The 24,218-nt window shown below is 63.5% G+C and overlaps 1 protein-coding gene across 2 annotated transcripts in view; it reads right to left on the bottom strand.

Moving 5' to 3' along the window:
• RASGRF1 (Ras protein specific guanine nucleotide releasing factor 1) overlaps window positions 1-24,218 on the bottom strand; it is a 98,318-nt gene that overhangs the window by 4,380 nt on the left and 69,720 nt on the right. The window contains exons 15-24 of one of the 2 annotated variants that reach the window (XM_049614386.1): window positions 21,045-21,418; window positions 19,093-19,218; window positions 17,623-17,793; window positions 17,007-17,113; window positions 16,635-16,747; window positions 14,813-14,873; window positions 11,664-11,767; window positions 10,453-10,537; window positions 7,448-7,645; window positions 3,577-3,656 (exon numbers count right to left, since the gene is read on the bottom strand). In XM_049614386.1, coding sequence (XP_049470343.1) covers window positions 3,577-3,656; window positions 7,448-7,645; window positions 10,453-10,537; window positions 11,664-11,767; window positions 14,813-14,873; window positions 16,635-16,747; window positions 17,007-17,113; window positions 17,623-17,793; window positions 19,093-19,218; window positions 21,045-21,418 — 1,419 coding nt within the window. The remainder of the gene's footprint in view (window positions 1-3,576; window positions 3,657-7,447; window positions 7,646-10,452; window positions 10,538-11,663; window positions 11,768-14,812; window positions 14,874-16,634; window positions 16,748-17,006; window positions 17,114-17,622; window positions 17,794-19,092; window positions 19,219-21,044; window positions 21,419-24,218) is intronic. The other variant, XM_049614387.1, reaches the window with a different exon arrangement.

The following is a 24,218-nucleotide window of genomic DNA, read 5'->3' as shown; positions in this document are numbered from 1 at the left end:
GACTAGGAACGCGGAGGGCCGGAAGGACCCCCTGTCTTGGGGGGAGGGGAAGGGGGACCGGGGCCGCAGGGAAGGAACACGCAGAGTGTTCCCGGAGGCCGTACAGGGACTCCGACTGCCCAGAGCGGTGGGAAGTCAGGGGTTCCTCTGATCGTGGACGTGTATCCCCTGATGCGTTTACCGGGCTCAGGAGCCCTCTGTAGGACGGTGGCGGGTGGGCACCTGGAGTCACAGCCCCATCACCGCTCTGTCCCTGGTCACCGCCTTCCGGGCGAGGCGCCTGGAAGGAGGGGCCCAGGGAAGCGCACACACGGTTAGTGCACGCGCGTGCACACGGCAAGCCCATCCGCGTAACCAGACAACCGGCCCCGACCCAGAGCCGTGCTGGTCAGCGTGTGGGGCTGTCGACGTGGCGCTGGGCGCTGGGGGCAGGCGTGGGGAGCACGGGGCTGTGGAGGGTCCTGGAAGGCTGCCACTGTGTGGGGACCCAGCGGGAGCACCTGAACGAAAGGGACACACGCGGAGGGCTCCTTGTAGGCCACGCCCCTGTGACCCCTGGCCGGCTCTGGACTCCCCGTGTGGGCATTTTCATCCCCCTCGGGCGGGGTCCGGCCCTGCCCTGGCTCAGGGCGGATGCGGGGCGGCTTCCTCTCCTCACAGACCCCTCACCCGCCTGTAACCTGCTGTTTTAGGGAAGAGACAAAAACGTCCTGCTTCCCATTCTAAACACGGCCTCTGGTTTTCCAGGCAGCGCCTGGATGCGGGACACCGCCTCCTGGTGACACTGGCATCTAGGCCTTGCCTGGGATTGTCTGGGGTCCCCCACCATCTTCCAAGAAATTCTTGATGACGTCATGTGGGAGGGGAGATCACGTGGTCCCAGCAGCTGAAAGCTCCATGTGGCTGCCTGACGGGCCGGCCACCAAGGGGTCAGCCCTTCCTCCTCCGCCCTGCCCCAGCGTGGGGAGTTCAGCTCTCCCCCCTCGGCCCTGCCCCAGCCTGGGGAGTGGCCCTCTCTCTCACACGCCTCGCTGCCCCTGTTTAGGGATCTCCTCTCCCTCCCAAGAGGGTGTGAGGGGCACTCGGGCTGGCCACGTGGGCTGGAGCCCCAGTTCTGGCATGCAGTGCGAGAAATGAGGTGCTCAGATTTTGGGGGAAAAATTGCAGTGGGGCCAGGAGTGGGGGTGGGGGTCGCAGTCCACTCTCGTTTTGCCACCAGGGCACCCACTGCTCTGTGGTCTCGGCAGGAGACTAGGCTCTGCTGTGTGGTCACGAGCAGAAAATACAGGTGGAAATGAGTGTGTGGCCTGGTGGCCACCCCTGGGCCCCTCGCATCCACACGGATGGATTTTGTCCCTTGCGAAGGGTGGGTGGCGACGGGCTGGTGGTCAGTGAGCCGCCTGGGTCCCCCACAGCCCTCTGCTCAGGGCAGCCGCAGCCCGCGGGGAGCGTGGCCCCGCGTTCCTCCAAACGAGGGCTTCCCATCAAAGCAGAGCCCGAGTACAGATTTGCCAACGTGTGCTGGGTTCAGATTAGGCCGGTGGGCAATCCCAGAATTGACCCCAGCGGGGCTGGTGACCAAATGCCACTGAGGACTTGACTTCCTGGCCACGTTTTGCTGCACGGAACCGGAAGGGTGGTCTCTGGGCTCGGGGAATGAGGAGGGCAGACGGGGGCATGCTCGGGGGCCCTGGGCAGGGGACTGGGGGCGCACAGGGCACGCGCTGTCGGTGGGCCCGGGGGGATTTAAGAGTGTGGCTGAGGGGAGGGGAGTAGGACGTAGGGGTGAAGTCTCCACCGGGAAAGGCCATTCACTAGCCTGCGTGCGGGCACAAAACCTTTCCAGTGACGGGCTACACAGGAGGCCCCGTCCGGGCAGGCCACCGGCTGTGCTCAAGACTGACCTCTCCCTTCCTTCCTGTGACCACTGTCCCCCCCTCTGCTGAGACAAGACCCCGGGGTTCACACAGCATAGCTCTACGGTGCCTCTGGAGAAGGGGTGCAGGACACATTTGCCCCACGTCCCCTGTCTCTCCTTCCCCTGCAGGGCGTGGCCTCCGTGTGCATAAAGCGATAAGCCGGTTTGCATAAAGGTCTCAGCTCCTGAATGCCTGAGGTCCCCCACCCCCTTGCAGCCCAGAGCAGAGGCGTCTGGGACAGGCTGACCAGAGCCCCCGGGAAAGAGGGAAGACGGGGGTGGGGGGGGGGGGGGGCGGTTACCGAGACAGACCCAGGCCACGGAGGCGACGGCAGACAAGGAAGCCATGGGCGGGAGGCGGATGGAAGGGTGCCCGGCAGACGGACAGGTGGGTGAATGCGCGGTGAGGCGGCCCGCACAAGCACAGCCCACGGGCTCCGGGGGGCCCGGGCGTGACAGAGACAGCACAGATGGCGGGGCATCTGTCTGAGGACGAACACGGTGGAGATGAACGCAGCAATGGCACACGGAGGTGGCGGAGGATGGCCCGCGTGCGGCGGGAGGGAAATGAGGGCACACGGGCGGGGCGCGGGTGTGCCAAGGGCTGGACGCGGTCCCCGGGCCCCGGGGGCAGTGGCCGCGTGATTCCGCATGACAGGCAGGAGAGGCGCTCTGCAGGGAGCCGGGACTGGGGGCGGCCCCGGGGTCTCGCCAAGGACGGCAGGGACTAACGCAGAGGCCGCGGGCGCACAGCGAGCGAGCGAGCGAGCGAGCGGGGGTGACCCCAGAGCCCTCGCGCGTGAGCCTGTGGCCGCCGTGCGCCCCAAGGGGCTGAGGCCGATGCGCTGGGAGGGCCTGGGCCCTCGGGCGAGCCGCAGAGCACTGGCCTTGCAGGCCGCCTGGGCCAGGGTCTGGCTCTGTCACCGCGGCCACACGGCTCTGTGACGGCCACTAGCGCCTCAGTGTCCTTGTCTGGAGGAACGGGACGGGAGGACCCGCCTCACGGTGGCGGGCCTCCTCGGGGGCGACTGCCTCTCCCGGGGACTTGGCAACGTCTGGGGGCATCTCTGGTCGTCACGACTTGGGGAAGGCACTGGCATCTGGTGGGCAGGGGCCGGGGCTGCCGCTCAACAGCCCACGTGGCACGAGACGGCCCCTCAGCGTGGCGTGGTCCTGCTCTAGTGACGACCTGCCCGCCTTGCCAGCGGTCAGGTGCGACATCGGCAAATCTGTGTTCTCCGATTCCCAGATGCCGTTTGTGCAAACCGCACCTGTTCCCGTGACTAATTCTCAACGAAAACGGGAAAACGCGATCCCATTAAGTAAACACCTTGACCTCACAACCTTCCCTGATGTCGGAAACACTGAACTGTGGGGATGTGTGTGCGTCAGCGTCGAGGCGTCTGGGGCCACAGCCGTCCCGCGTGCTGCCCCTCCCCTCGCCGGGAACTGCCCCGGAGACTGGGATGGCTTTAGCAGACAGTGGAGGACCAAGCCGACCCACCCTAGAGGTCTGGGGAGCCCAGGGGCCGCGTGGGTAGACGGACGGACAGACAGACACACGGACCTCCTGCTGCAGCCAGACGGGGCGCGTGGAGGCCTCCGCAATGCGGTTCTACGATTTGAAAAATAACGGTGACAAAATGGCACACACTTACTTTTTCAGAGCTTCTCTGAGATTCTTAAATCTGCCCTCTGATGACACAAGCTTTTGGAGCTTGTCAATCAAAGCTTTTGTCTAGAAAGAATCAGAAGCATTTACTAACGCGCGGCTCGCAGGGGCCCGAGGCACCGGCCCACGGTCCACGGGCCGCCCTCGGGCTCCGGGGCCGCCCCTGCTCTGCCTCCTCGCAGGGCAGGGCGTTTCCGGGGACCGCCCCCCAACTCCTGAAGAGTCAGCCACGGACCCTTGTCCTCTCACCCTTCAGAAGCACGGGGGTGGCGATGCGGGGGATCTGAGTGCCGGTCTCACCCCTGCAAACACGGACCCGGACACCGGGGTGGGGGTGGGACCGGGTAACTGCAAGGGGCCCTCCGGAGCAGAGCGCAGCAGTGGCCGTGGCTTCACTTCCGTGGCCTTTCCTGTGCCCTCAACCCCAGGGATGCGGCCAAGGGTGCGGGCACAGAACCACACCTGTGTATCTCAGGACGCCGCACTAACGTAAGAATCAGGAGAAAAGATGACAGGTGAACTGATCACCTAGAAGAAAAGACCGTGATGGGGAAGAGTGAGCCCCCAGCTGAGGGTCCCGTTTGTCTGCAGGGAGCAGACGGGAGCCACGGAGGCTGCCCAGGGTCTGGCTTTGCGGTCCTTTCCCTGCCGGCCGGGGGCCCCTTGGTCTTGGCGGTCCCCGGGTCCCTCACTTATGCAACAGCGACGTGGCTTAGCGACCCCACCTCTCCAGCTCCCGCCCTCAAAATCCAGGCCGTGGCCGAGAACGGGCGCTGGAGGCCAGCTGTGCGCACGTGGCCTGGAGGGGACGCTGGTCACACGGGCCGAGCACACCCCTCAGCTTTGGGCCAGACGTTCCCGAGAAATCTGCCTGCAGAAAGCGACACTGAGACTTGATTCAGATGGGAGAAGGGACCGGGGTGCGGTCCTCGAGGGGCCCATCCAGTCTGCTTCCTCCTGGATGGGGAGCCGTCACCTGGTCCTGACCAGCCCCGCTCAAAGCAGAAATGCGTGTGGACCTGGTGGCGGAGACACAGCCACAGGCCGTGATTCTGTGCCCCTGACGCAGCCGCCCTCAGGTACCGGCCCGCAGCCTGGTCCGACGTCAACCGCGGCCCCGGGCCTCCGCTTCTCCTGTACTTTCTAGACTTCTCTCTCCAGAGCTGGGCCCGCCCCCTCCTCCTCCCCACTCGCCTGCAGAGGAATGGCCCCGAGGCAGCCGGAGACCAGATGTGGGGGCCCAGTGTCCTGGCCCTGGGGCCACAGCAGCTCTGCACACACCCTCCACAAGCCCACAGACACCGCTCCTGTTCCATGGCTGGCCTCCACTTTCAATCTGGAAAATGGGAGGGTAGGCCCCGCTGGCCACTTAGCTCCGGATGAAGTATCACCATGCTAGCGGTCCTGAGGATACATGGGGGATATTCTGATGTGTGCGGGGGACTGGGTAGACACTTGGGACCGATCTGTGGCTCTGAGATGGGCACGCTTAGACTCCTTCCACATCTGTGCTCCTCTGGGGTGTCCTGCTGTCCAGGAAGGAGCTTTGCAGCCTGGGAGGCCCCTGGATATTCCCGCCGCCGCCGCTTACAAAGTGAGTTCCAGCTTGAAGCGGCCGGGCCAGGAGTTTCCGTCCTTTGGTGCTCAATGGGACCCAGGCCCCTGGGATTCTGGGCATCTCTGCCGGGAGGGTGGAAACAAGGGAGCCCTTGGAACATGTCACTGAAACCAGAGACCGAGCAAGGGGCCGGCCTTGTTGTGTTGAGAAGGAAGGTGGTCACAGAACCTCCTGAAGGAAGATCCCATCTTCCCTCTTCACCAAACAGAATGCTTCCTGACGGCCAAGGCTGCTCCCTCCCAGAGGAGCCCCAGAGTACTGGCAGCCGAGGAGAGATTTCTGTCCCTACTGAGACTCAACTGTCCTCCAGAGAGGAGACACGCAGATCCGGCAGTCACCCGCGCCGCCCCACGGAGGGGCGCCATCCGTCCTCTCCTGGAGGGGGACACCCTTTCAGAGAGGCTGGGGGAGGGAAGGAGAGAACAGGGAAACGGAGCCAGAAGTCCCTGACTGAGCCTGACTGCTCGGCTCCAGCCAAGGGCTGGCCTGGACTGGACAGAATGCTTTTCTGCTTCAGGCACATTCGAGCCAATGATAACAACTATCTGCTGGGGCTGCACCTCACGCCTCTAAGACACGTGGCCGTTCCAGGGGCCTGGGGGTGGGGGTCACAAGTATCCACGGGATACCTGCAGAGACGCAGCAATCCTTCCCGGGCCGGTGCGGGCCAGGCGCCACGCAGACGTGCAAGCTGAGGGCTGGGCGAGGCCGCCACAGGGCGTGTGAGCCCGATGTGCTTTCCGAGGCATCGCCGATGCCCGGGTCCTGAATGACATCTGAGAACGCAGGCCTGGCCGTTAGTCTTGATCTCTAACTGCCCTCCCTGTGCACCCCCTTGAGACAGCGGGAGACTTCGGGATGGTTAAGGAGGTTCCCTCCCAACTCTACAATAAGGGTGATGCTGAAGAACGAGGCCAAGAGTTACGGAGCCCCCACTGTGGTGGGAGCCTCCGGAGAAGACAGCACCGTTCTGAAGAATGGGCAGAAGAAAGACACGGGCCTGGAATGGCCATCAGACCCGCCGACAGACCCGTCTGCTCCCTGACTGGCCGAGTCGGCTCGGATGAGTTGGGGGTTCTGCAGCGGCCCGCTCAGGAATTCACAGCACTGTGGCCACGGGCGGCCAGATGTGCCTGCGGCCTGAGTCCCTGTGCGTCCAGGCTCTGTTCTTTCCAGGAGCCCACTAACAAGCTGGCACCTTCCGTTGCCCGTCCCAGCCCTGGCATCTCTGTGTGTTAGGAGGCAAGAGGCCTGGCGTCACGGGGGGCAGGAGGCACCCTGCAGTCACGCCGTCATCTGGGGCCAGAGTGACCGCACTGCAGGGAGGGCAGCATCCCAGGGCTTCCTGAGTTTGGCTGCTTTTCTAGGGAGGAGGGATGTATGGACCCGATGCCTGCTTGTGGGGGCAGAATCATGACCTGTCGTGGGCGTGAGGATGGTAAGGGTGCAGGCAATAAAGAGAACAGCGAGGCGGGCACCGTATGTAAATCCAGAGGAGACAGGCGCCCTGGAGACCCTGGGCCCCACACAGCCCACCCAGTCGTAGGACCAGACGCTGTGGCCAAGTCACTGGTATCTTTGGAGGCTTACCCTGCCCTCGGTGGCACCCATCCAGCCTCCTGCACACGTGCAGGCTGGGGTCCGGGCATACACCATGTGCACCAAGGAGGTGGCCCAAGTGCCCCACTGACCCTCCTCTTAGGGCCTCGGTGACCTCCTCGTGACCTCAGTGTAGGGAACTTCATTCCCAGGGAAGAATCATGTTCTGAGTGAATAAGGATCAAGCTCCCATTTAAGGTCACCAACTACCCATGGGTAACAGGGACCAGCGGACTCCCTGGCGGCCAGAAGGGCCAGAGAAATCAGAGACCTGGGAAGGGATCTGCAAGTTCGTCCGGCCCCGTCCCGGCGACCCTGCAGATCCAGAGTGGCATCCACCCTTCTGTCCCAACCCAAGGACAAGAGTATCGGGACCAGTAATCACTCTTCCACCTTCGTCTTTGGAGTATTAATTCTCAAGTGGGAATTAAAGTCTCATGGGTCCCAGCACCACATATGCGGGCCCGATACCTGGTCTCAGGTGATACAGGAGAAGAGGTTCTCCCGGAAGAGGGCTTACGAGGAAGCGCTGGCCTCCACCCTGTCCTCCGCCCACCTCCGGATGTCCGGAGGCCAGCACTCTGGCGCCCCGGCCCCGGCCCGGCCCCAGGCAGGCGATGGCGCCGGCTTCCCGCCGCACCTGCTTGGAGACTTTGAGCCACGTCTTTTTCAGCCGGAATATTGCGCTGCGGTTCATGGACGAGGTGATCTCCAGGACGGCGTTGTAGTTGTGCAGACAGCGGCATATGTCGGCCACGGCCACCCACTTCTCGATGGCGCTCACTCTCGCGTTGATGTCCTCGTTGCGGATGATCTCTGAAGCAATCAAGTTACTGATCTTTAAGCCCATGCGATGAGACAAGAAAAAATAAGAGGCTAAGTATTGCAGAGATGATAAATCACCATTGCTTGCAGATTATATGACTGCCCGTTTGAAAATCCCAAAAGGACACACTGGAAAACTACCAGGACAACTAACAGAGCTCACGAGGGTGGCTGGTTAAACACTCGACACGTAATAACGAGTTTTCCTATACACTGGCAATACCAACTAGAAAACACCATGGAAAATATTCTCAAAATTCCAAGGGGAATGTGTAAACTACCCAAGAACTTAAATATCTGAGGATTTCCGAAGACGCTGCATGAAAACAATTGACCAAAGGTCATAAAAGGTTTGGATTACGAAGAACAAGATCCAATTCCCAAAGGAGAATATAAATACGACATTTTTCTAAACTAATACGTGACTTCAACGTGACCCAATAAAACACACAATGAGAGCTCTCTTGAGGGCCTGACAAAGTGATCGCACGGTTCGCCTGGAAGAATAAGGAGGAGCCCAGCTCCGAGACCGTCTCCCCCACACGGCTGGGGCTTGGAGGGGACCCACACCTTGTGTCATCACTGGGCTCACATATAAAGTGGCAGAGGTCCCCCTGCCCTCAGTGAACACACACACACACACACACACACGCACAAATCAGATGTGGGCGGGACCTGGGGAGTCAGGGAGCAAGAAACACACAGAGCTGGGGCAGCAGCTGGCTCACCCTGTGCTCTTCTCTGAAACTTCCTATGAATTTATAATTATTAAAAAAAAGTAAAAAAGAAGACTACTTGTTACAAACAATTAAGAAAAGGACATGTGCAGGTGAATGAAAACTGTAGGCCTTTACTGCCAAGAAATCTTCTCAAATACAATTTCTGAAGGATGTATGTCCAAAGGATGGCTTGGAAAACTATTTAAGAATGGAAAACCACTGAAGAGAATTAGGGAGGAACGAAAACATGAAATAGTACATATGTTGTAACTCTTGAAAACAATTTTAAGATTTACTAATTTTGAGAGAGAAAGAGAAAGAGAGAGGGATAGAGATAGAAAGAGAGAGCGGGGGAGGGGCAGAGAGAGAGGGAGACACAGAATCCGAAGCAGGTTCCGGCTCCGAGCTGTCAGCACAGAGCCCGACGTGCATCTCGAACCCACGAGCCACGAGATCATGACCTGAGCTGAAGTCGGACGCTTAACCAACTGAGCTGCCCAGGTGCCCCAAGTTATACTAATTTTTTAAAGGAATACCTCTGTGAAACCTTCCAGAAAATAGAAAAAAAAAAAAAAAGAGTATCTCACAACGTACTCCATGAAGCCAGTATAACCTTGATACCAAAAGCAGATGCAGATGACACGAGAAGGAAAATCACACATCCACCTGTCTGCCGTGCCACGACCAGGTTAGGTCTGTCCCCGGAACGAAAGGAAGGGTGAACATTAGAGAAAAATCTGTAACCGTCGTTCACCACATCAACAGTTTAAAGGAGGTAAGCCGTGACCATCTCAATAGATGCGCGCAATTTTGATAATATTCAGTACCGATCTGTGGCAAATACCGTCAGCAAACAAGAAGAGAAAAGAATTTCTTTAACTTGATAAAGAAACAAACATTATCCTCGACGGGGAAAAATGAGAAGCTTTCTCTTCAGAACCAACACCAAGATTCACCATCGATGTTTGCACTCAAGTCTGCCGCAAGGGGGCCGCGGGCAGCAGGGGTGCCCCCCACTCTGCCCTTGCCCTGATCCCGGAGAGCCTGGTCAGTGCCGCTCAGTAAGACAATGGCGTGGGAAGCTGCAGACCCAGCCGGGGAGAGATCTAGAAACAGCCACGGGCCGTGATGGTCACCACCACGGAGGTGCACATTCTGTGTCTGAGGGACAGGGCGAATTCTAAGAGAGATGGCCAGACGCCAGGTGGTGATGAGGGCGGCCCTCGGAGGCACGCTGTCTTGCCGTGTGATGTTGGGGATGAAACTGACCCCCCTTGGGCCTCAGTTTCCCCATTCACAAAGTGAGAATAACAGGGGTAAATGAGACCATGCTTGCAAAGCCCTGGGCACAGTGCCTGGCATGCCGCACACGGGCAGCAAACACTGGTTTCATGCCCCGCCCTTGGCTCACTTCGGTCCTGGGCGCACACGGGAGCCGGGGGGAGGGCGAGGGGCCGGGTTTTGCCACCCGGGGCTGCAGCGCGTTCCCAGGACCTGCCCACCTGCTTCGCGCACTGTCTCTAGCTGGACGTGTGGCCTGGGTTCTGTCTGTTGCTGGGTGCCCTACGGGGGTCCTGACCCCAAGCTGCAGCGTGGCCGTGTCTCTCTTTTCCTCCCGCTGCCGCAGACCCTCCCTGATGCGGGTGTTGACCAGGGAGCCTGGCCAGGAGGTCAGGACTAGTGGAATCGTGTGCAGCTCCTTCCTCAAGGGCCTTCCCTTGGGGGGGATGACTCAGCTCAGGGGAACTTAGAGGCCAACGCAGGTGCCCTCGGGGCTCTTTCCAGGCTGGGTGCAAGGGCCTGTGGTTCAGGGGCTGGGGCAGGGCTGCGTGCCGGGGGAGGACTTTTCCTTGCCTCCCAGACATGACTCAGGAGCCCCCAGGGCAAGGGCCCTGAGAGCCCGGCTTTCCTTAGACCAACGTGGGGGTAACAGCCCCCATCCTTTAGGGCTCGTGGGGTCACGATGCACACAAACTGCAGACGGTCAGGCGCTAGCCTCGCGGGGAACCTGTCCTCCACCTGGCACCCTGAGGGGCCTGCGGAAGGAAAACCCGGGACAGAAGGGCACCGCCTCCCCCTCCACCCCCTCCACTGTACTCACGTCGTTGAAATGCTTCGTGGTTTTCATGATATAAGGGGTCCGCTCATTCTTCTCTAGCTTCATCCAGCCTTGTCCAAAGAACTCCCTGAGGGAAGGAAGGACACCGGGCGGGTGAGGTTTGCACGGATGATGGTGTTGCTTTCTCTGCCTTTGGAGGCTCTAATTTCTCAGGGAGTAACTTTCTGTACAGCCCCGGAGAGGACAGGACCCTGGGCTCGCGGCCTCAGTCCCCTCATCTGCGAAATGGGATCAGTGACTATTTTGTTCACGGGGCTGTCGTGAGGCCGACACGAGGAGAGAAGTGGGAGCGAGCGCGCGGTCACGGCTGAGTCCGCTCTGCGCCCTGCTTGTGACGGAGAACTCGTATCTCCGCGTGCCTGTGCAGAAGCTGTCTGCAGGACAGGGACAGAGGCGCAACACGGGCCGAGTGGAAGGACAGAGGGGCCTGCAGGCCAAGCCGGCTGTGTGTTCCGGGACGGCGACCTCACGGGCCCCCCCACACGGCCCGAGCCTCCCAGGGAAGCTCTGGGCTTGGCTGTGACCGTGGGGGACCCGGGCAGGGCGCCGTGGGCAGGAGGGGAGTGAGCTGTGTTTCAGAAATCTGCTTCTCCTCCCACAGGGAGCCTTTCGGGAGTGACACCTGCTTCGCATCCAGGGTAAGAGGCGGGTTCCCACCCTCCATGCTCGCGAGCGAGGGCCTTGGGGAGTTTCAGGCGGGGCCGCCTTTCTGGAAAGCAGGGACCAGAAGCCTCAGACCCAGAGACGCCAATCTCGGGAAGCTCTTCTCGGGCCCTTGGCAGGAACTCACGGCAACAGTGACTCACAAGGAGGTTTGCCCCCAGTTCAGACATAAACGTGAAAACTGAAAACCAGGGCAGGTGCACCAGACCACGGGGCTGTCCCCACGCTCTGCTCCCAGGGGGGGAGCACACACACACTCCTTTCCCAGACCTGCAGAGTAGGAATGCGGAGTTGGAGATGCTTTTGGAAAAGCACGCACGTGTGTGCGCGTGCAGCTTACAGTAAGGTGGGCCCTTGGGGCCGGCAAAGAGGACCCTCCCTCGTGCCTGCCGACACACGCATTTACACATTTCTGTTCCTCCTGCGGAGAATTCACGCGGCTCTGGGAGCCTCCTGCGCGTGTTCCCGGGGCACAGCCAAAGCCGACTCCCGGGGAGGAGGAGGGAGGGCCCGCACCCGCACCCACTCACTCGTAAGGGATCTTCTTGAAGACGAGGTGGTCCAGCAAGGTCAGCTGCTCGGCGATCTCCAGGGCTGAGTGGTTTTCAAAGGGCTCTGCCTTCACGCCTTCTGCCTGAGGGAGCAAGTCCTGAGTCAGGCCCTTCCCGATTTCTGGCCACTTCCCCGCTGTGACCCCTGGTGAGCGGGTGGCTGGCGGGTGCAGGGAGGGAGAGGAGGAAAGGGCAAAGGGAGCCGGGACCTCGCGGTGCCCCGAGTGTGCACCCGTGCTCCTGAGTCACCGCTTCCCCTGCAACGGGTCCACCTTGCCCCAGAGCATGAATGAGACAAGAGAGGCTCCCGAGGATCACGACTGGGTCACTGGCTGGGCCTGGGGCCTGTGACCTCCCAGCGACCCGTCTCCTCCTTCAGATTCTGTCTGGACCCATACCCGCTTCTGTAACCTTTCCTTTTAAAACTCATCAGCAGGTGTGGGCTCACAGGTGTGACAGTCTCCTGGGGCAGTGTTCCTGTCCTGGGCCCAGAAGGTGGCTGTCTGGCCTTTGTCTTGGGGTTCTCATGTCTCTGGGGGCTTCCATGGACACTACCCTTACAGGTGCCACCACCTGGGCCCCTTGGCCACGGGAAACACTTGCGAGGGGTCCAAGGTCCCCGTGGCAGGGATTTGATAAGAGGTGGACATGGGGAGGCCTCATGGAAGGTCTGCTGGCTCCGGGGGCGCGGTGGCAGTGGAAGGGAGGGGAGGGAGTCTGCTGGCCTTGGGAGGGGCCTGTGTCCACCGGCAGAAGAACCAGCAGCAAGGATCACCCCGACCTCCAACTAGGCCGCGTGGGACGAAGGGGCCAGCTACTCTCCCCAGGGGCCCCCGGGGCTGGGCTGAGCCCCCCAGAGCTGCACTCATCACAAGGGCATGGGGTCCATCCCGTTTCAAGGGGGGGAAGCCATCCCTGCGAGACAGTCTCCCTCCCTCCCTCTTTCCCACTCCCTGAGCAGCGTCACTGAGGGTCACACTGCCAGGTCCTTGCCAGACACTGGGACAGAAGGACCAGAGACACAGGACCAGGCAGAGACAGAATGCAGGGAGGCAGAGGAACTCACTCTCTCGTCTGCGTGTGCACGTGTGTGTGCGTGTGCACGTGTGCGTGCTGGGGTAGCCACGCGTCCCCCTGGCACAGTCACCCCAAGCCAGAAGCCTGTGTGCAGGAGTGTGGGGACATGAAGCCATCAGGGATGACAAGTCCTCAGGAAGGCGGTGGGGACTCAGGGACAGCAGCCGTAGATGCCACCCAGGGTGCGGTGTTTTGGGGGAAGGACCCTCATGTGGGGGAGCCCCCAGCAGGCAGGTGGGCAGCCCAGCCCACTTCTGAAGGCCCAGGATAGCTGATCCATCAGGGCTGAGGGCCAGTGGCTGGCCTCCGCTGGGGAGAGGCCTGTGGGGGTCGGCCCAGGGGCAGAGAGACTTGGCCAGAAGATTTGCTCAGCAAGTGGACCCTGTTCCCTCTTGGTCACCTAGGAAAGAAGGGGACCCTGAACCAGAGCTCAGACCTCCACCTTCCTCCACCTGTCACGGGGCCTGTCAAAGTTTCACTGCAAAAGTCCTTGGGCTCTCTGGTGAGGCCATGGGGGCCTCGTCCACACAGACTGTGCCCCCACAGGCTCTCAGGGCACTGGGAACAAGTCAGGGCGGGGCTGAGGGCGGCTCAGCGGTGCTCTGTTCCCAAGAGCTGCAGGCTGCTCGCCGGGAACAAGGGCTCTCCCGCTCCTGAAGGCAAACATTCTGGTCCGGTGGGAAACAGGACGAGTGCGGTCTAGCCCCTGCAGAGAGGCGCCAGGAAGGAGCCAGTGTCTCCCAGGGTTCACCCAGCATCCTGGCCCCAAGGGTCAATCTGGTGACTGTACATGAACAACTTCCCTGCCCGGGGGCACCAGCCGGAGTGCGCTCGGGGGGCAGGACGTGGGCCCCATGTAGGCAGGTGCTCCCCCGTGGGGGGCCTCACCCATGCCCAGGGCCTGGAGTCAGGAGGGGGGGGTAGCAGTGGGCCCAGAGCCCCGAGTCCTGAGTCCCCACACTGAGTGCAGAAAGCACAGGAGGTCAGTCAGCCGGTTTGAGAGATGAGGCAGCATGGGGGGGGGGGGGTGGCGCCTCTACCTGAGGGGGCGGTGAAAACCAGTCTGCCTTGAGCTTCCTTGGCCACCTTGGTGGCAGGGGCCCAGGACTCTGGGGTGGCTCACGGTGGCATGCTGGGAGGGCACACGGGGCACATCCCTGACCCAGAGAAGGCAGTGGGCCCGGCCAGGCCCTGGGAGCACGCGAGACCATCATTCCCCTCCACGGTGTGGAACACCGTCAGCCCCCTACTCCTTGTGGGAAGCACCGAGCTCCCCTGGGCTCCCCCGTTTCCGGGCAGGGCGAGTTGCACCTGCCTCTCAGGGATGAGGCGGTGAGGTGTGTGAACCAGCGCCCACTTTGGAGTTCCCTCTGAGCTGACACCGTGACCTCGGGTGAGGCCCGTCACCTCCCCCACCCTCAGCCGCCTCGTCGTGAACGCGGTGAGGATGCGAACTCGCTGCCGTAGGGAAGAGCACCTCGCGTCTCAGTCTAGCACGCACCGACCACTGCCTGACCTCTGACCTGCCCCCTCCAGGGACAGGTGAGCAGAGAAGGAGCTGAGGGGCTGGGGCGGGGGCAGAGGTGAAGAGAGGAGGGGCGGGAGTGTCACGGGCCGAATTTCCTCCCTCCGAAACAGAGGTGCTGCTAACCCCTGGCATCTGGGACGCGACCTCATTTGGACACAAGGTCTTCGTAGATGTGCCCGGGTAAGATGAGGACACGGGGTGGGGGACTGATCCAACAGCACTGGCATCTGTAAGAGGGAGCAGTGTGGACACAGGGACAGACGTGTGGAGGAAAGACAGGGAGGAGGCAGGCATCAGAGACCCACGGCCACAAGCCGAGGACTGTGGGGCCACCAGGAGCTGGAAGAGGCGGGAAGGACCGTCCCCCGGGCCCCAGCTGCCACCTTCCTCGTGGGCTCCTGGCCCCCAGCACTCTGAGAACTGGTCTCTGCTGCCCCGAGTCATCTGCCTGTGTGCTCTGGGACGCCCGCCCTGGGGAGCCGGCACAGGACGGGACTGGGCGCCATCAGGGGGCCCGGCTCACCATCTGTGTGATCTCCTCCAGCGTGACCTGGTTGTCACCCGGGTCGTCCTGGGTCAGAGTCCTAGGGGGCGAGACAGCACGGTGAGCTCCGTGCGGCCCCTAGCCCCCTCACCTCTAGGGCGCCCCACCCCATCGCCACGGGGTGAGCGCCCCGTAGACCCCCCACTTTACCCCTCCCCCCGCCTCTGCTCTGTGGTTCCTGTGCCGTGAGCCCACCATGCCACAACCTCCCCGATGGCCTGTCCTCCAGGACTCCGTTGTCTGACCCTCCCGGGCTCCGTCAGCCCCAGGCCCCTGTGCTCTCAGCCCCCGGTGTCCTGGTGTTGGGAAGGCTGTGGGCTACCCCCGGCCAGGAGCCCGAGGGCGGGGTGGTATCTGATGTGTCCACCCCACAGCTCTGGCCCCGGCCCCGGCCCAGGGCGGGCCTGCAGCCAGGCTCTCGCGGAGAGCCGTGGAATGACAGGATGAACGTGGGGAAGGAGCTCCAGGCCCCGAGGACAGAGCGGGCAGGAGAGCTGCGGAGCCCTTCGGACGGAGGGACAGAGGCGGCCGGGGATGGCGGAGTGGGCATCGGGCCCTGGTGGGGAGCCAGGGTGGATCGAGTCAGGCCTAAGTGCTTTGTTCCCACCGTGACGGCATTGTGACCGCCGGGGGCGGAGGATGACGCCAGGGACCCGCGGGCCGTGGGCAGACAGACTCGGACCGACTGGATGTCCGCCCCACAGAAGGCATTTTACGTAAACTTCTAGCCCGGGAGGCCATCGCACAGAGAACGTGTGGCCTGTGCACGTGCCATTCCCAGCAGGGCCGCCGACGCCGGCCAGGTCATCTCGCGGCACCCGAGGCGGAGGGGGCTCTGGTCTGCGGGCTCAGGGGCCCAGCGCACTCCCACGCAGAAGAGAGACCAAGAGCCTGGGGACCGACTGCGCGGGTGTGGGTGACACGGGTGCAGGTGTGGTGTAGGTGCGGATGCGGGTGCAGGGGCTGCTGAGGGTGAGAGAAGCCTGAAAGACCCTGTGGGACTTCAAACCCCGGGAAGCGACGGCACGGCCCCGGGCAAGCAAGGTGGATGGTGTGGGAGGAGGAGGGCAGGAGACTCCGGCCTCAGGCAAGTGGCTGCAAGTGGGGATCAGAGACCGAGACCTCAGGCAGAGAAGGCAGGAAGTGGGGAGGAGGAACCTGACCCTGAGCCCTGAGCCCTGGCCCCCGGGCAGGGCTGGGGGTGGACCAGGTCAGCCAGACGAGCAGCATGACACCCACCGGTGACCTGCAGAAGTGATAGCGTGACCTCACCCCTGCCTCACCACAGCCCCCGGAGTGCGTGCTGCTCACCCATTTTACAGGAAGGAAAGGAGGCCGAGGGAGGGGTCCGTCCGAGGCCACAGCGAGTCACCGGCTTCGCCGGCTCAGACAGGCTGCCTGACTCCCGACTGCCCAGCAGGAGAGGCCGGCGGTTGGCGGGGGGGGGGGGGGGGCGCGAGGGCAAAACTCTGTTTGACCTTGACTAAGACTTCACAGCCCTGTGCCCCCAGGGGCTGCCGTAAAAGGGAGCTCACACCAGACAGGACTTGGCAGGTGTGGATGCAGAGCGGCCTGGCTCCTGCCACAAGGGGATCCCGGGCCTGGCGGGAGAGGGGGTCAAGGACACACGGACCCCGGGTGGCCTGGATGCAGAAGCCGGGTGCCTCCCCCCCTGGCAGCCCAAGGATGCTCCCCTGCACACCGGACGGAGGCCACCATGCCCGGGAAGGGCCCTGCCCAGCCCCCCACTCCCCGCCGGCCGCGTGCAGGCGGTGCTCGGCTGGGGCCGCGACCGCCCTACCTGATGATGTTGGCCGCGGCCTTCCTCTCTTGGGTCAGGAGCTCGGGGTCGTGCATGACCTCCTCCAGGAAGCTGATCACCTTGCCTCTGAGCTCATTGTTGGTCTCAAAGTCCTGTGGGGGGAGACGGGCCACGGCGCTGGCCACTGCTCTAGCGCTGCCCTGCCGTGGCCCCTGACCAGCCCGAGCTGTGTTTCTGCCCTGTCTCCCTTTTCCCTGGAGGCTGCACCCCGGGGCCGGGACCCTGGGGTGCAGACCGACTTGGTATCCCTGCTGCAGACAGAGGTGGGGCGACCCAGGTCCCCGTCCCCTGGTGTCCCTGCTGCCCTCCCCGCTGCTCGCAGAGGCCAGTGCCGGGGCCCCCCTCCTCCACCTGAGAGTGTTTGGAGACCCAGTGGCGGAGCACGTTCAGGACCCGGTTGGTGGCCGCTCTGCGGATCACAAACTCCTTGTCTCCGTTCCGCTGGTCGGGGGGAAACCCTGGTGGCAGGCGTGACGGAGGGTCAGAGGGGACGTGAGGACGAGACGCACACCTTGGCTCTCGTCTGGGTTCAACACCCACGTGTGGCTAAGCCAGGCCGCTCTGTGGCTGGTGGGTGGACGGCGTGGGGGCAGGGGCAGGAAGACACCGAACAACCCGCCCGGGTTTGTGGCCAGCGAGACTGGAGCCCACACAGTCTCAGTGGATACAGGGCACACGCCCACCTCTGCCCGGGCTGCCGGAAGCTCTGATCTCCCGGCCGCGCTCCACCTCTGCCACGGGACCAGTGCCGTGAGGGTGGGGGGCGGGTTCCCACGGGCATCGGCTTTACTGGGTCCAAGTCTCCCAGGGGGCAGGGCCAGATGGGCGGAGCCAGGGCCCTCCGAGCCGGGAGCCAGGAGGGTCGGCACCAGCCAAGGCCCCGGGGCGGCGAGCTGCGCACAGGCAAAGGGGGACAGCTCCCGGGGCCGTGGTGGCCACTGCTGCCCCCAGAGCCGCCCCCACGCACCTGCACTGGCCAGGGACATCCTGCGGTACTTGTCCTTGCTTGGGGCGCCCTCGTTGGCTCCCGCCGTTGCTATGGCAAAGGCAGAGGCCGCGGACAGGGCACTGCGGCTGTTGTCCAGTTCCCGACACGAGGTCATGACCACCCCGTTGTTGTAGGAAAAGAGGGGGAACTCTGTGGAGGGAAGAAGGCCAGTCCTCAGCCTTTGCCGGTCCGGCTCTCGGCGGTTAGAAAACCAGGGTCCCCAGCCGGAGCGGCCTCGGGACGGGCGGGCTGCCTTCACGGCCCCCGAGCAGGTGCTGGTGGGGGTGCTGCTGCTGACATCCCCCGAGGAGGGGGCAGGCCACCCTCAGGGCTGGCTTGGGGCGGGAAAGGCCCCGCCAGCTGCCCGGCCCTCCTCTCTGCTGCTCTGTCACCTCTTAGGCTCAGCAGGGCCCAGGCCGCTGGGGGACTGTGTCGTGAGCGTTCTCACCCTCGCAGGCTATTTGGGATGAACGCGTCACCCGTCCCAAGTCTGACATCAGTCGTTCATACTGACGGGCTCACTGGTGGGGTGCGGCGAGCCCCGTGCTCTGAGTCCTTGCCCTGCCAGCTGTGTGGCCTCGGTGAACTGCTTAACCTCTCTGGGTCTCAGTGATCTCCGGACAACAAGGCCATTAGTCCCTACTTCAAACAGCGCTCAAGGGTAGAGGAGAGAACGAGCGCAAGTCCGTGGTTTCGGGTGAGATGCTATGTGTGTGCCAGCGAAACTCGGCACTCAGGTTTTAGCCACGACAGCAGCAACCGTGACTCTGGAAACTCCTCCAGGTCTCGGGACGGCACCCCGTCTTCGGGATAGAGCACGGAGCTCCTGCCCTGCGGGGCGCATGCTTTATCTCGAAAACTCAAAGCTTATTTCTGAGATGCGCGCTCTGGCGAACCTGCTGGGGCCGGTGGCTCCGAGACTCGGGGGAGGCCCGGACGGTTGGGGTGCTCGGGGCTCAGGCTCACCCCATTGCAGGGCTGGAGGCGGGAGGGGAGGCGAGGTGGGAGTGCCCCGTGGGCAGTGCCTCATGGGGACGGGAGGCCCTCGGGATCGTGGGTCCTTGAGGCTCGGGCGGGGGCGGTCACACCTGCGGGGACTCTGCTCCCTCGTCCGGTAACTGGGCACGACCTCGCTGCACGAGGCTGCCCGACCGCGACAGGACCCGGTCCGCGGCTCGGCCGACACCCGAACCCGGGTCCCCCGTGAACGCACCGGTGCCGGCCCCTCCTGCCCGCCCGTGTCAGGGTGACCGTGCAGACGGGGAGGAGCAGCCCGTGTCCCCGCCCTGCAGTGGCCCCGGGGGCTGCGACACGGCGGCCGGCACTCGGGTCGTGTGTCTCGTGGAGAGGAGGCCCGCTCGCTGTGCCCGGCGTGACCTGCCGTCCCCTCCCCGCCTGGGCCGCTCGTCCCCCGGAAGCCGTCCGTGGCTCCGGAATGCTCAACTGTACCTGAGGGATTTTTGCTTTTGACCGACTTTGGCGTCGTTGGGGATTTGGTCGGCGACGCCTCCGTGTCCCCGTCCTCACTCTGGTCCTCGTCGTTATCCGACTCTTCCCTCACGGAGACTTCTGAGCCTGGGGAGAGGGGGGACGAGGCTGCGTTTCTCCCACAGTCGTCCACCATCAGCTTCGGGCCTCCAGGCACCAAAGCGGAGCTGTGCAGGTCTGCATTTACCCGCCGAGGACCTTTCCTTACGCCAGCGGGGTCGCGGGTCTCCACCGTGGCCTTCCGAGTGGGCTTCTCAGAGCCTGACACCCACGCCCGGGGGCCTCACGACGGTGCCGGTGCTGACCCGGAGGTCAGGGTGGGCCCGGAGGGTCGCCCCGTTAACATGCTCCAGGGGGATGCCCCGTGGCTGGTCACGGACCACGCCGAGCATCGAGGTGCCGTGTCCCAGCCTTGTGCGCGTGCGTGTGTGTGCATGTGCGTGAGCACACGTGTGTGCGTGTGAAGCATCTTGGGGACGCCATCCGCCCTGCGTTGCCCAGAAAGCCCTGCTTGGCCCCTGTCGTCCCACGCCTTTGGTCACTATCAAAGCGTCCCGGTTTGGTGCAAAGTTCGTCTCCCAAGACTCAGGGCGCTCCAGGGTTACACACTTTGGGGAAAAGGGATGAAGTGTGTTAAAGTCCAGCTGAGGAACAGCCATCGCGGTAAGTACCCTCGCCTCTCTGGTCCTCGGTCTCCCCAGCTGCAGTGAGCGAGACCTTGGAGGGGAGGGGAGGCCCTGGAGACACCGAGTCAGCTACAGACCCTAAGAAAACGTCCACACACACACACACACACACACACACACAGACACTTTAGTACACACTTAGGTTCTGGGGCCCCTCCGTCACTGGTCAGGAATGAGATCACCTTTCAGGACTGTTTTATGTTAAGTTTCCAAATGCGAGAGAGGCCTGAACTCACTGAGGGTTGATGTCAGATGGTCACCCTGTCCTCTGCCCCCACAGGATGGCATCTGGGGCTTTCCAGCGGGCTGTCCCTCGGTTACAGACCTTCGGACGCACCCATCAGCCATTTACTGTATGTATCACGGTAAATGTCACTTGGTGACTGAGCCTTCCGGGAGCTTCCCTCCCCAGCTGTGTCCCTGCCGGGGCCGCTCCCTGCCTCCCCCTTCTTGATGCACAGGAGAGGAATCCGGACCCCCCTCAGCGTCTTTCTCAAAGGCCCCTTCCTCGGGGCCTAGGGACCGGCCAGCCCAGGGGTGTGCGCGTGCATGCCTGTTTTATGTTAAATTTCCAAATGTGACAGGCACAAACGTGCTCACCAAGACAGCGCTGGGGGCGCTGAGCTGAACCGGACCAGCCACCCAAACAGATGCCTTCCAGAATGGTCCGGAGGGCTCTAAGAGGAAGGGGCTGCCAGCCTGTGCCCCTGGTCTCTGTGCTGCCCCCACACCCAGCGTCCCAGCTGTGCTGGGCTCAGGCTGTTCCTGAGCACACAATGCTTTTCCTCGCTTAGTCCTGTCCACTGCATCCCCTTGCCTAGACCGTGCCCCCTCCTCCCGGTCAAAGTCTAGACATCGTGGGCCTTCCAGAAAGCCTTCTCTGACTCTCCAGACGGCGTCCCCAGCCCACTCCCTGTGCCCCTCGAATATCTCTCCAGCACAACACATCAGGTGCACACATCTCCGCGTGGGGTCCTGTTCCTCAGCTCGCTGTGGACCCCAGGGGACAGGAGCCGGGTCCGGTGACTCCTTTCTTACTGGGCCCTGACGGAGGCCCGAGATCCGGGACCCACCCGCAGACAGACAGACGCAGGATGAAGCCACGCCCTGGGGGGTTTCTGCCTGCCTGTCTGCCGGCTTCCTCCTGCCCAGACTCTGCCCGCCTCCAGTATCTGGCCAGGACCCCCAAGTCCCTCCCGCCCTGGGGGAGCCCGCACGTCCACTCACTCTGCTTGCTGAGAGCCGAGGGCTCTTCGGGCTTCTCAGCGGCCGTGTCGCCTTCATCCGGAATCTTGTTGGCGAAGCCGCTGGACACGTAGAGCTTGCTGGTGTCCAGCGAGGCCTTGCTGAAGGGCGACACGGCCGAGTACAGGCTGCTGTAGCCATTGGGGTTGCAGCTGAGGGCGGCCAGGTCCAGGGCCTTGCCACCCGTGATGATGGGGATGTTCAGGGACAGCTTCCGTCGGCGGCCGGGCGACGACGTCTTGGCGATGGACAAGGGGGGAGGCGAGGAGAACTTGCGCGTGGCACGCGGGGACTTGGGGGGGTCGCCGTACAGAAGCTTGCTGTTCTGGCCGCTGGCAAACAAGAGCTCCAGGGACCTGGGCGGGCGGGGGACGGAAGCAGACGGTCAGAGCGGGCCCGGCTGACTTCCTAGGTCTGGGGTCTCCCGGCCTCCGGGGCGCCCGGCACCTCTCTTCTGGGGACACTCCTCCCAGAACCACCTGCGAGGCGCTGAAATGGCGGGACACACCCTGGGACGTCACGATTTCAAGGCAGGAGAAGGGAGAGACAGATAGACGCTGCCGGGCAGGGGACAGTGTCGTCTCGGGGATGATAAGTCGCTGGTACAACTCCCGGTGCTGGTTCGGACGGAGGGACGGGCCTGACGCACATTCCTGACTTGTGTTGGCAGGATTTAAGCCCCCGGGAGCACCCACGCCAGGATCACCAGGAGCGGAATCGAGGGTGCCAGACCCTGCCGGCCTTGGGACGCCACTCAGCTCTGGCCTGAGCTCTGGTGGCTCCCAACAACTTTGCCCCGATTCGGTGCTCAAGTCTGCCCCAGGCGAGCCCCAGCCCGTGAACGTGCGTGTGCCCTCCGCCTAAAACTTCTCAGTATTTTTGTGGGGGGCACACAGCGTTGGGACACACCCTTGCTGTTCTCGCTCCTCTTCCCACTCCTTGGCTGTGTGTGTCCTTTGGCTGAGGCCCCCAGAGGCGAAGCCAGTTTCGGGAGACACCCTCGGGACCCCTGACACCCGGGCCAATCCCCCGAGCAGGTGCACTTGCGTGGACACGGGCCAAGGGGCGGTGTGACGAAACGGGCTGTGGACAGATATGCGCGTGTGCAAGCGTCCCGTCTCGTGGTCTGGGCAGGGGTGTGCACTTCCATGGCACGGTGGGTCTACGGGCGCCCCTCGTGCCTTCCCTCCGGTCACCAGCAGGGTCTGAGGCGAGGTGCTGTCCACCAGGGCCTGGTGACCCCTCGTGCTCTGACCTCACCCTCACACAGGTCCTGAGGGGGTTAGGGATGGAGAGGCTGAGGCTCAGATAGGATGAGGCTCCAAACCCCGTGTCCTCTGTGCCCCACCAGGGCGTTCGGCCAGCCTTGGGGCAAACCCGGGGCAGGACGTGGAAAGCGGGTCTCCCAGCAATCCTGGTCGTGCCTCTACGCCTCAGGGCCAGGCTGGAAGCGGGTGACACACGCGTGGAACGTATCTGCTCTGTGCTCTGCACAGGACAGACCTCCGGGCCCCCAGGAATGACCTCCTCAGCTCGTGGACGTGTCCCAGCCTGGACGGGGTGGCTTGTCCGGCTTTCCCGGGGCCCCTGGAAGCTGACTGCTGGGGTTCCGGAAGTTCAGAGTGGAGAGGTGAGCCCAGCCCTGAGGGCAGGGGCAGGTGGTCAGTGAGGAGGGTGAGGGCAGCACGGGCACTGGGGCCGCGGGTGTTCTCTGGGAGGTCGGCTGCCCTGGCGGCAGACGTGTGGGGTGGCGGGGGGATGGGTAGGGCCTCCAGGCCTCACAGCCCCTCCTCACGTCCTGGGCTCTCATTTGGGACCGGCTGGGCCTCCCGGTGGCCCTGGGAAGTTGGTGGGACACAGCATCACCCCAGAGTTGAGGCTCTGGCCCCAAGTGTCACCCAGGGGGTGAGGGGCATTCAGAGGGACCTGCTGGTCCCTCCCATTTCCTGACGGGTCTCCCTGAACCAGTGAGGTCCCTCAGGGGTCCGGGTCCGGTCCCTGAACTTGGTCTACGGCAGGGCAGGCCCATCACTCTGCCTCGGTTTCCCTGTGTTGCGTGAAGACTGCTAACTACCTTCCCCACGCACCCCCTTCTGGGCCGCAGGCACACTGGGGTCACCCCTGGCCGTGCCCTGCCCAGTACTGCCCCGGACCGGTAACCGTTTGGTGACATGGGAGTGGAGGTTTCCGTTCAGCTAAGAGGCCGGGTGTCCAGCAGCAGGACCGGTCTGCCCGTCAGCGAAGCCCCGTGATCGCGGTTCCGAGGCCGGCTCTTCCGGCAAGGGCTGACCCTGTGACCCAGGCTGTGCCTGCCCTCAGGGTCCTCCCCCGGCAGGGGCCCGGGGCTCACGGTGCCAGCGGGTAGACCAGGGCAGGGCAGAGGAGGGAAAGGCAGGCCCCCTGCCTGCTACGCAGACTCACACAGACACGGTCACAGGCATCCCTGAGAAGCCCAGGGCCCTGGGTTCGGGCCCCCACTCAGCCCTGCGCTTCTAGGGGCTCTGGGGCGAGTCTCCCGGCCTCTCTGGGTACCGGCGGGCTGAGCTGGGGGCGGGAGGGTGGCCTGCCTTCCGCGTGCTGTGCCAGCCCAAGTGTGCCCCCTCCCTCCAGAGCAGGTCCTGGCAGGGACGGGCCGGGAGTCTCTGCCTGTCCGCCTCCTTCCACTGCCCTGACCCTCGTTATTCTTCCCGTTCCCTTTCTTTCTCAAACGGGAAGGTGGGGAACACCCGCTTTTCCAGAGAGGCGGCCCTGTGCTTCCAGGAGGGCAGTGCAGAGGTGTGGGCAGGGAGCAGAGAGCAACGTGTGCCCTTGAGTCTCTCCAGGGCGGGGGAGAGACAGCTGGGGCCTGGAGGGGGGGGGCTGGTCAGCCCCCCAGTTCGGGGGAGAGACAGCTGGGGGGGCGGTCAGCCCCCCAGTTCGGGGGAGAGACAGCTGGGGGGGGCGGTCAGCCCCCCAGGGCGGGGGAGAGACAGCTGGGGGGGCGGTCAGCCCCCCAGGGCGGGGGAGAGACAGCTGGGGGGCGGTCAGCCCCCCAGGGCGGGGGAGAGACAGCTGGGGGGGCGGTCAGCCCCCCAGGGCGGGGGAGAGACAGCTGGGGGGGGGCAGTCAGCCCCCCAATTCGGGGGAGAGACAGCTGGGGGGCCGGTCAGCCCCCCA

The sequence above is a fragment of the Panthera uncia genome, assembly GCF_023721935.1.
Source record: "Panthera uncia isolate 11264 chromosome B3 unlocalized genomic scaffold, Puncia_PCG_1.0 HiC_scaffold_2, whole genome shotgun sequence".
In the NCBI taxonomy this organism is placed as follows: domain Eukaryota; kingdom Metazoa; phylum Chordata; class Mammalia; order Carnivora; family Felidae; genus Panthera; species Panthera uncia.
This window is presented reverse-complemented; position numbering and strand designations above follow the sequence as displayed.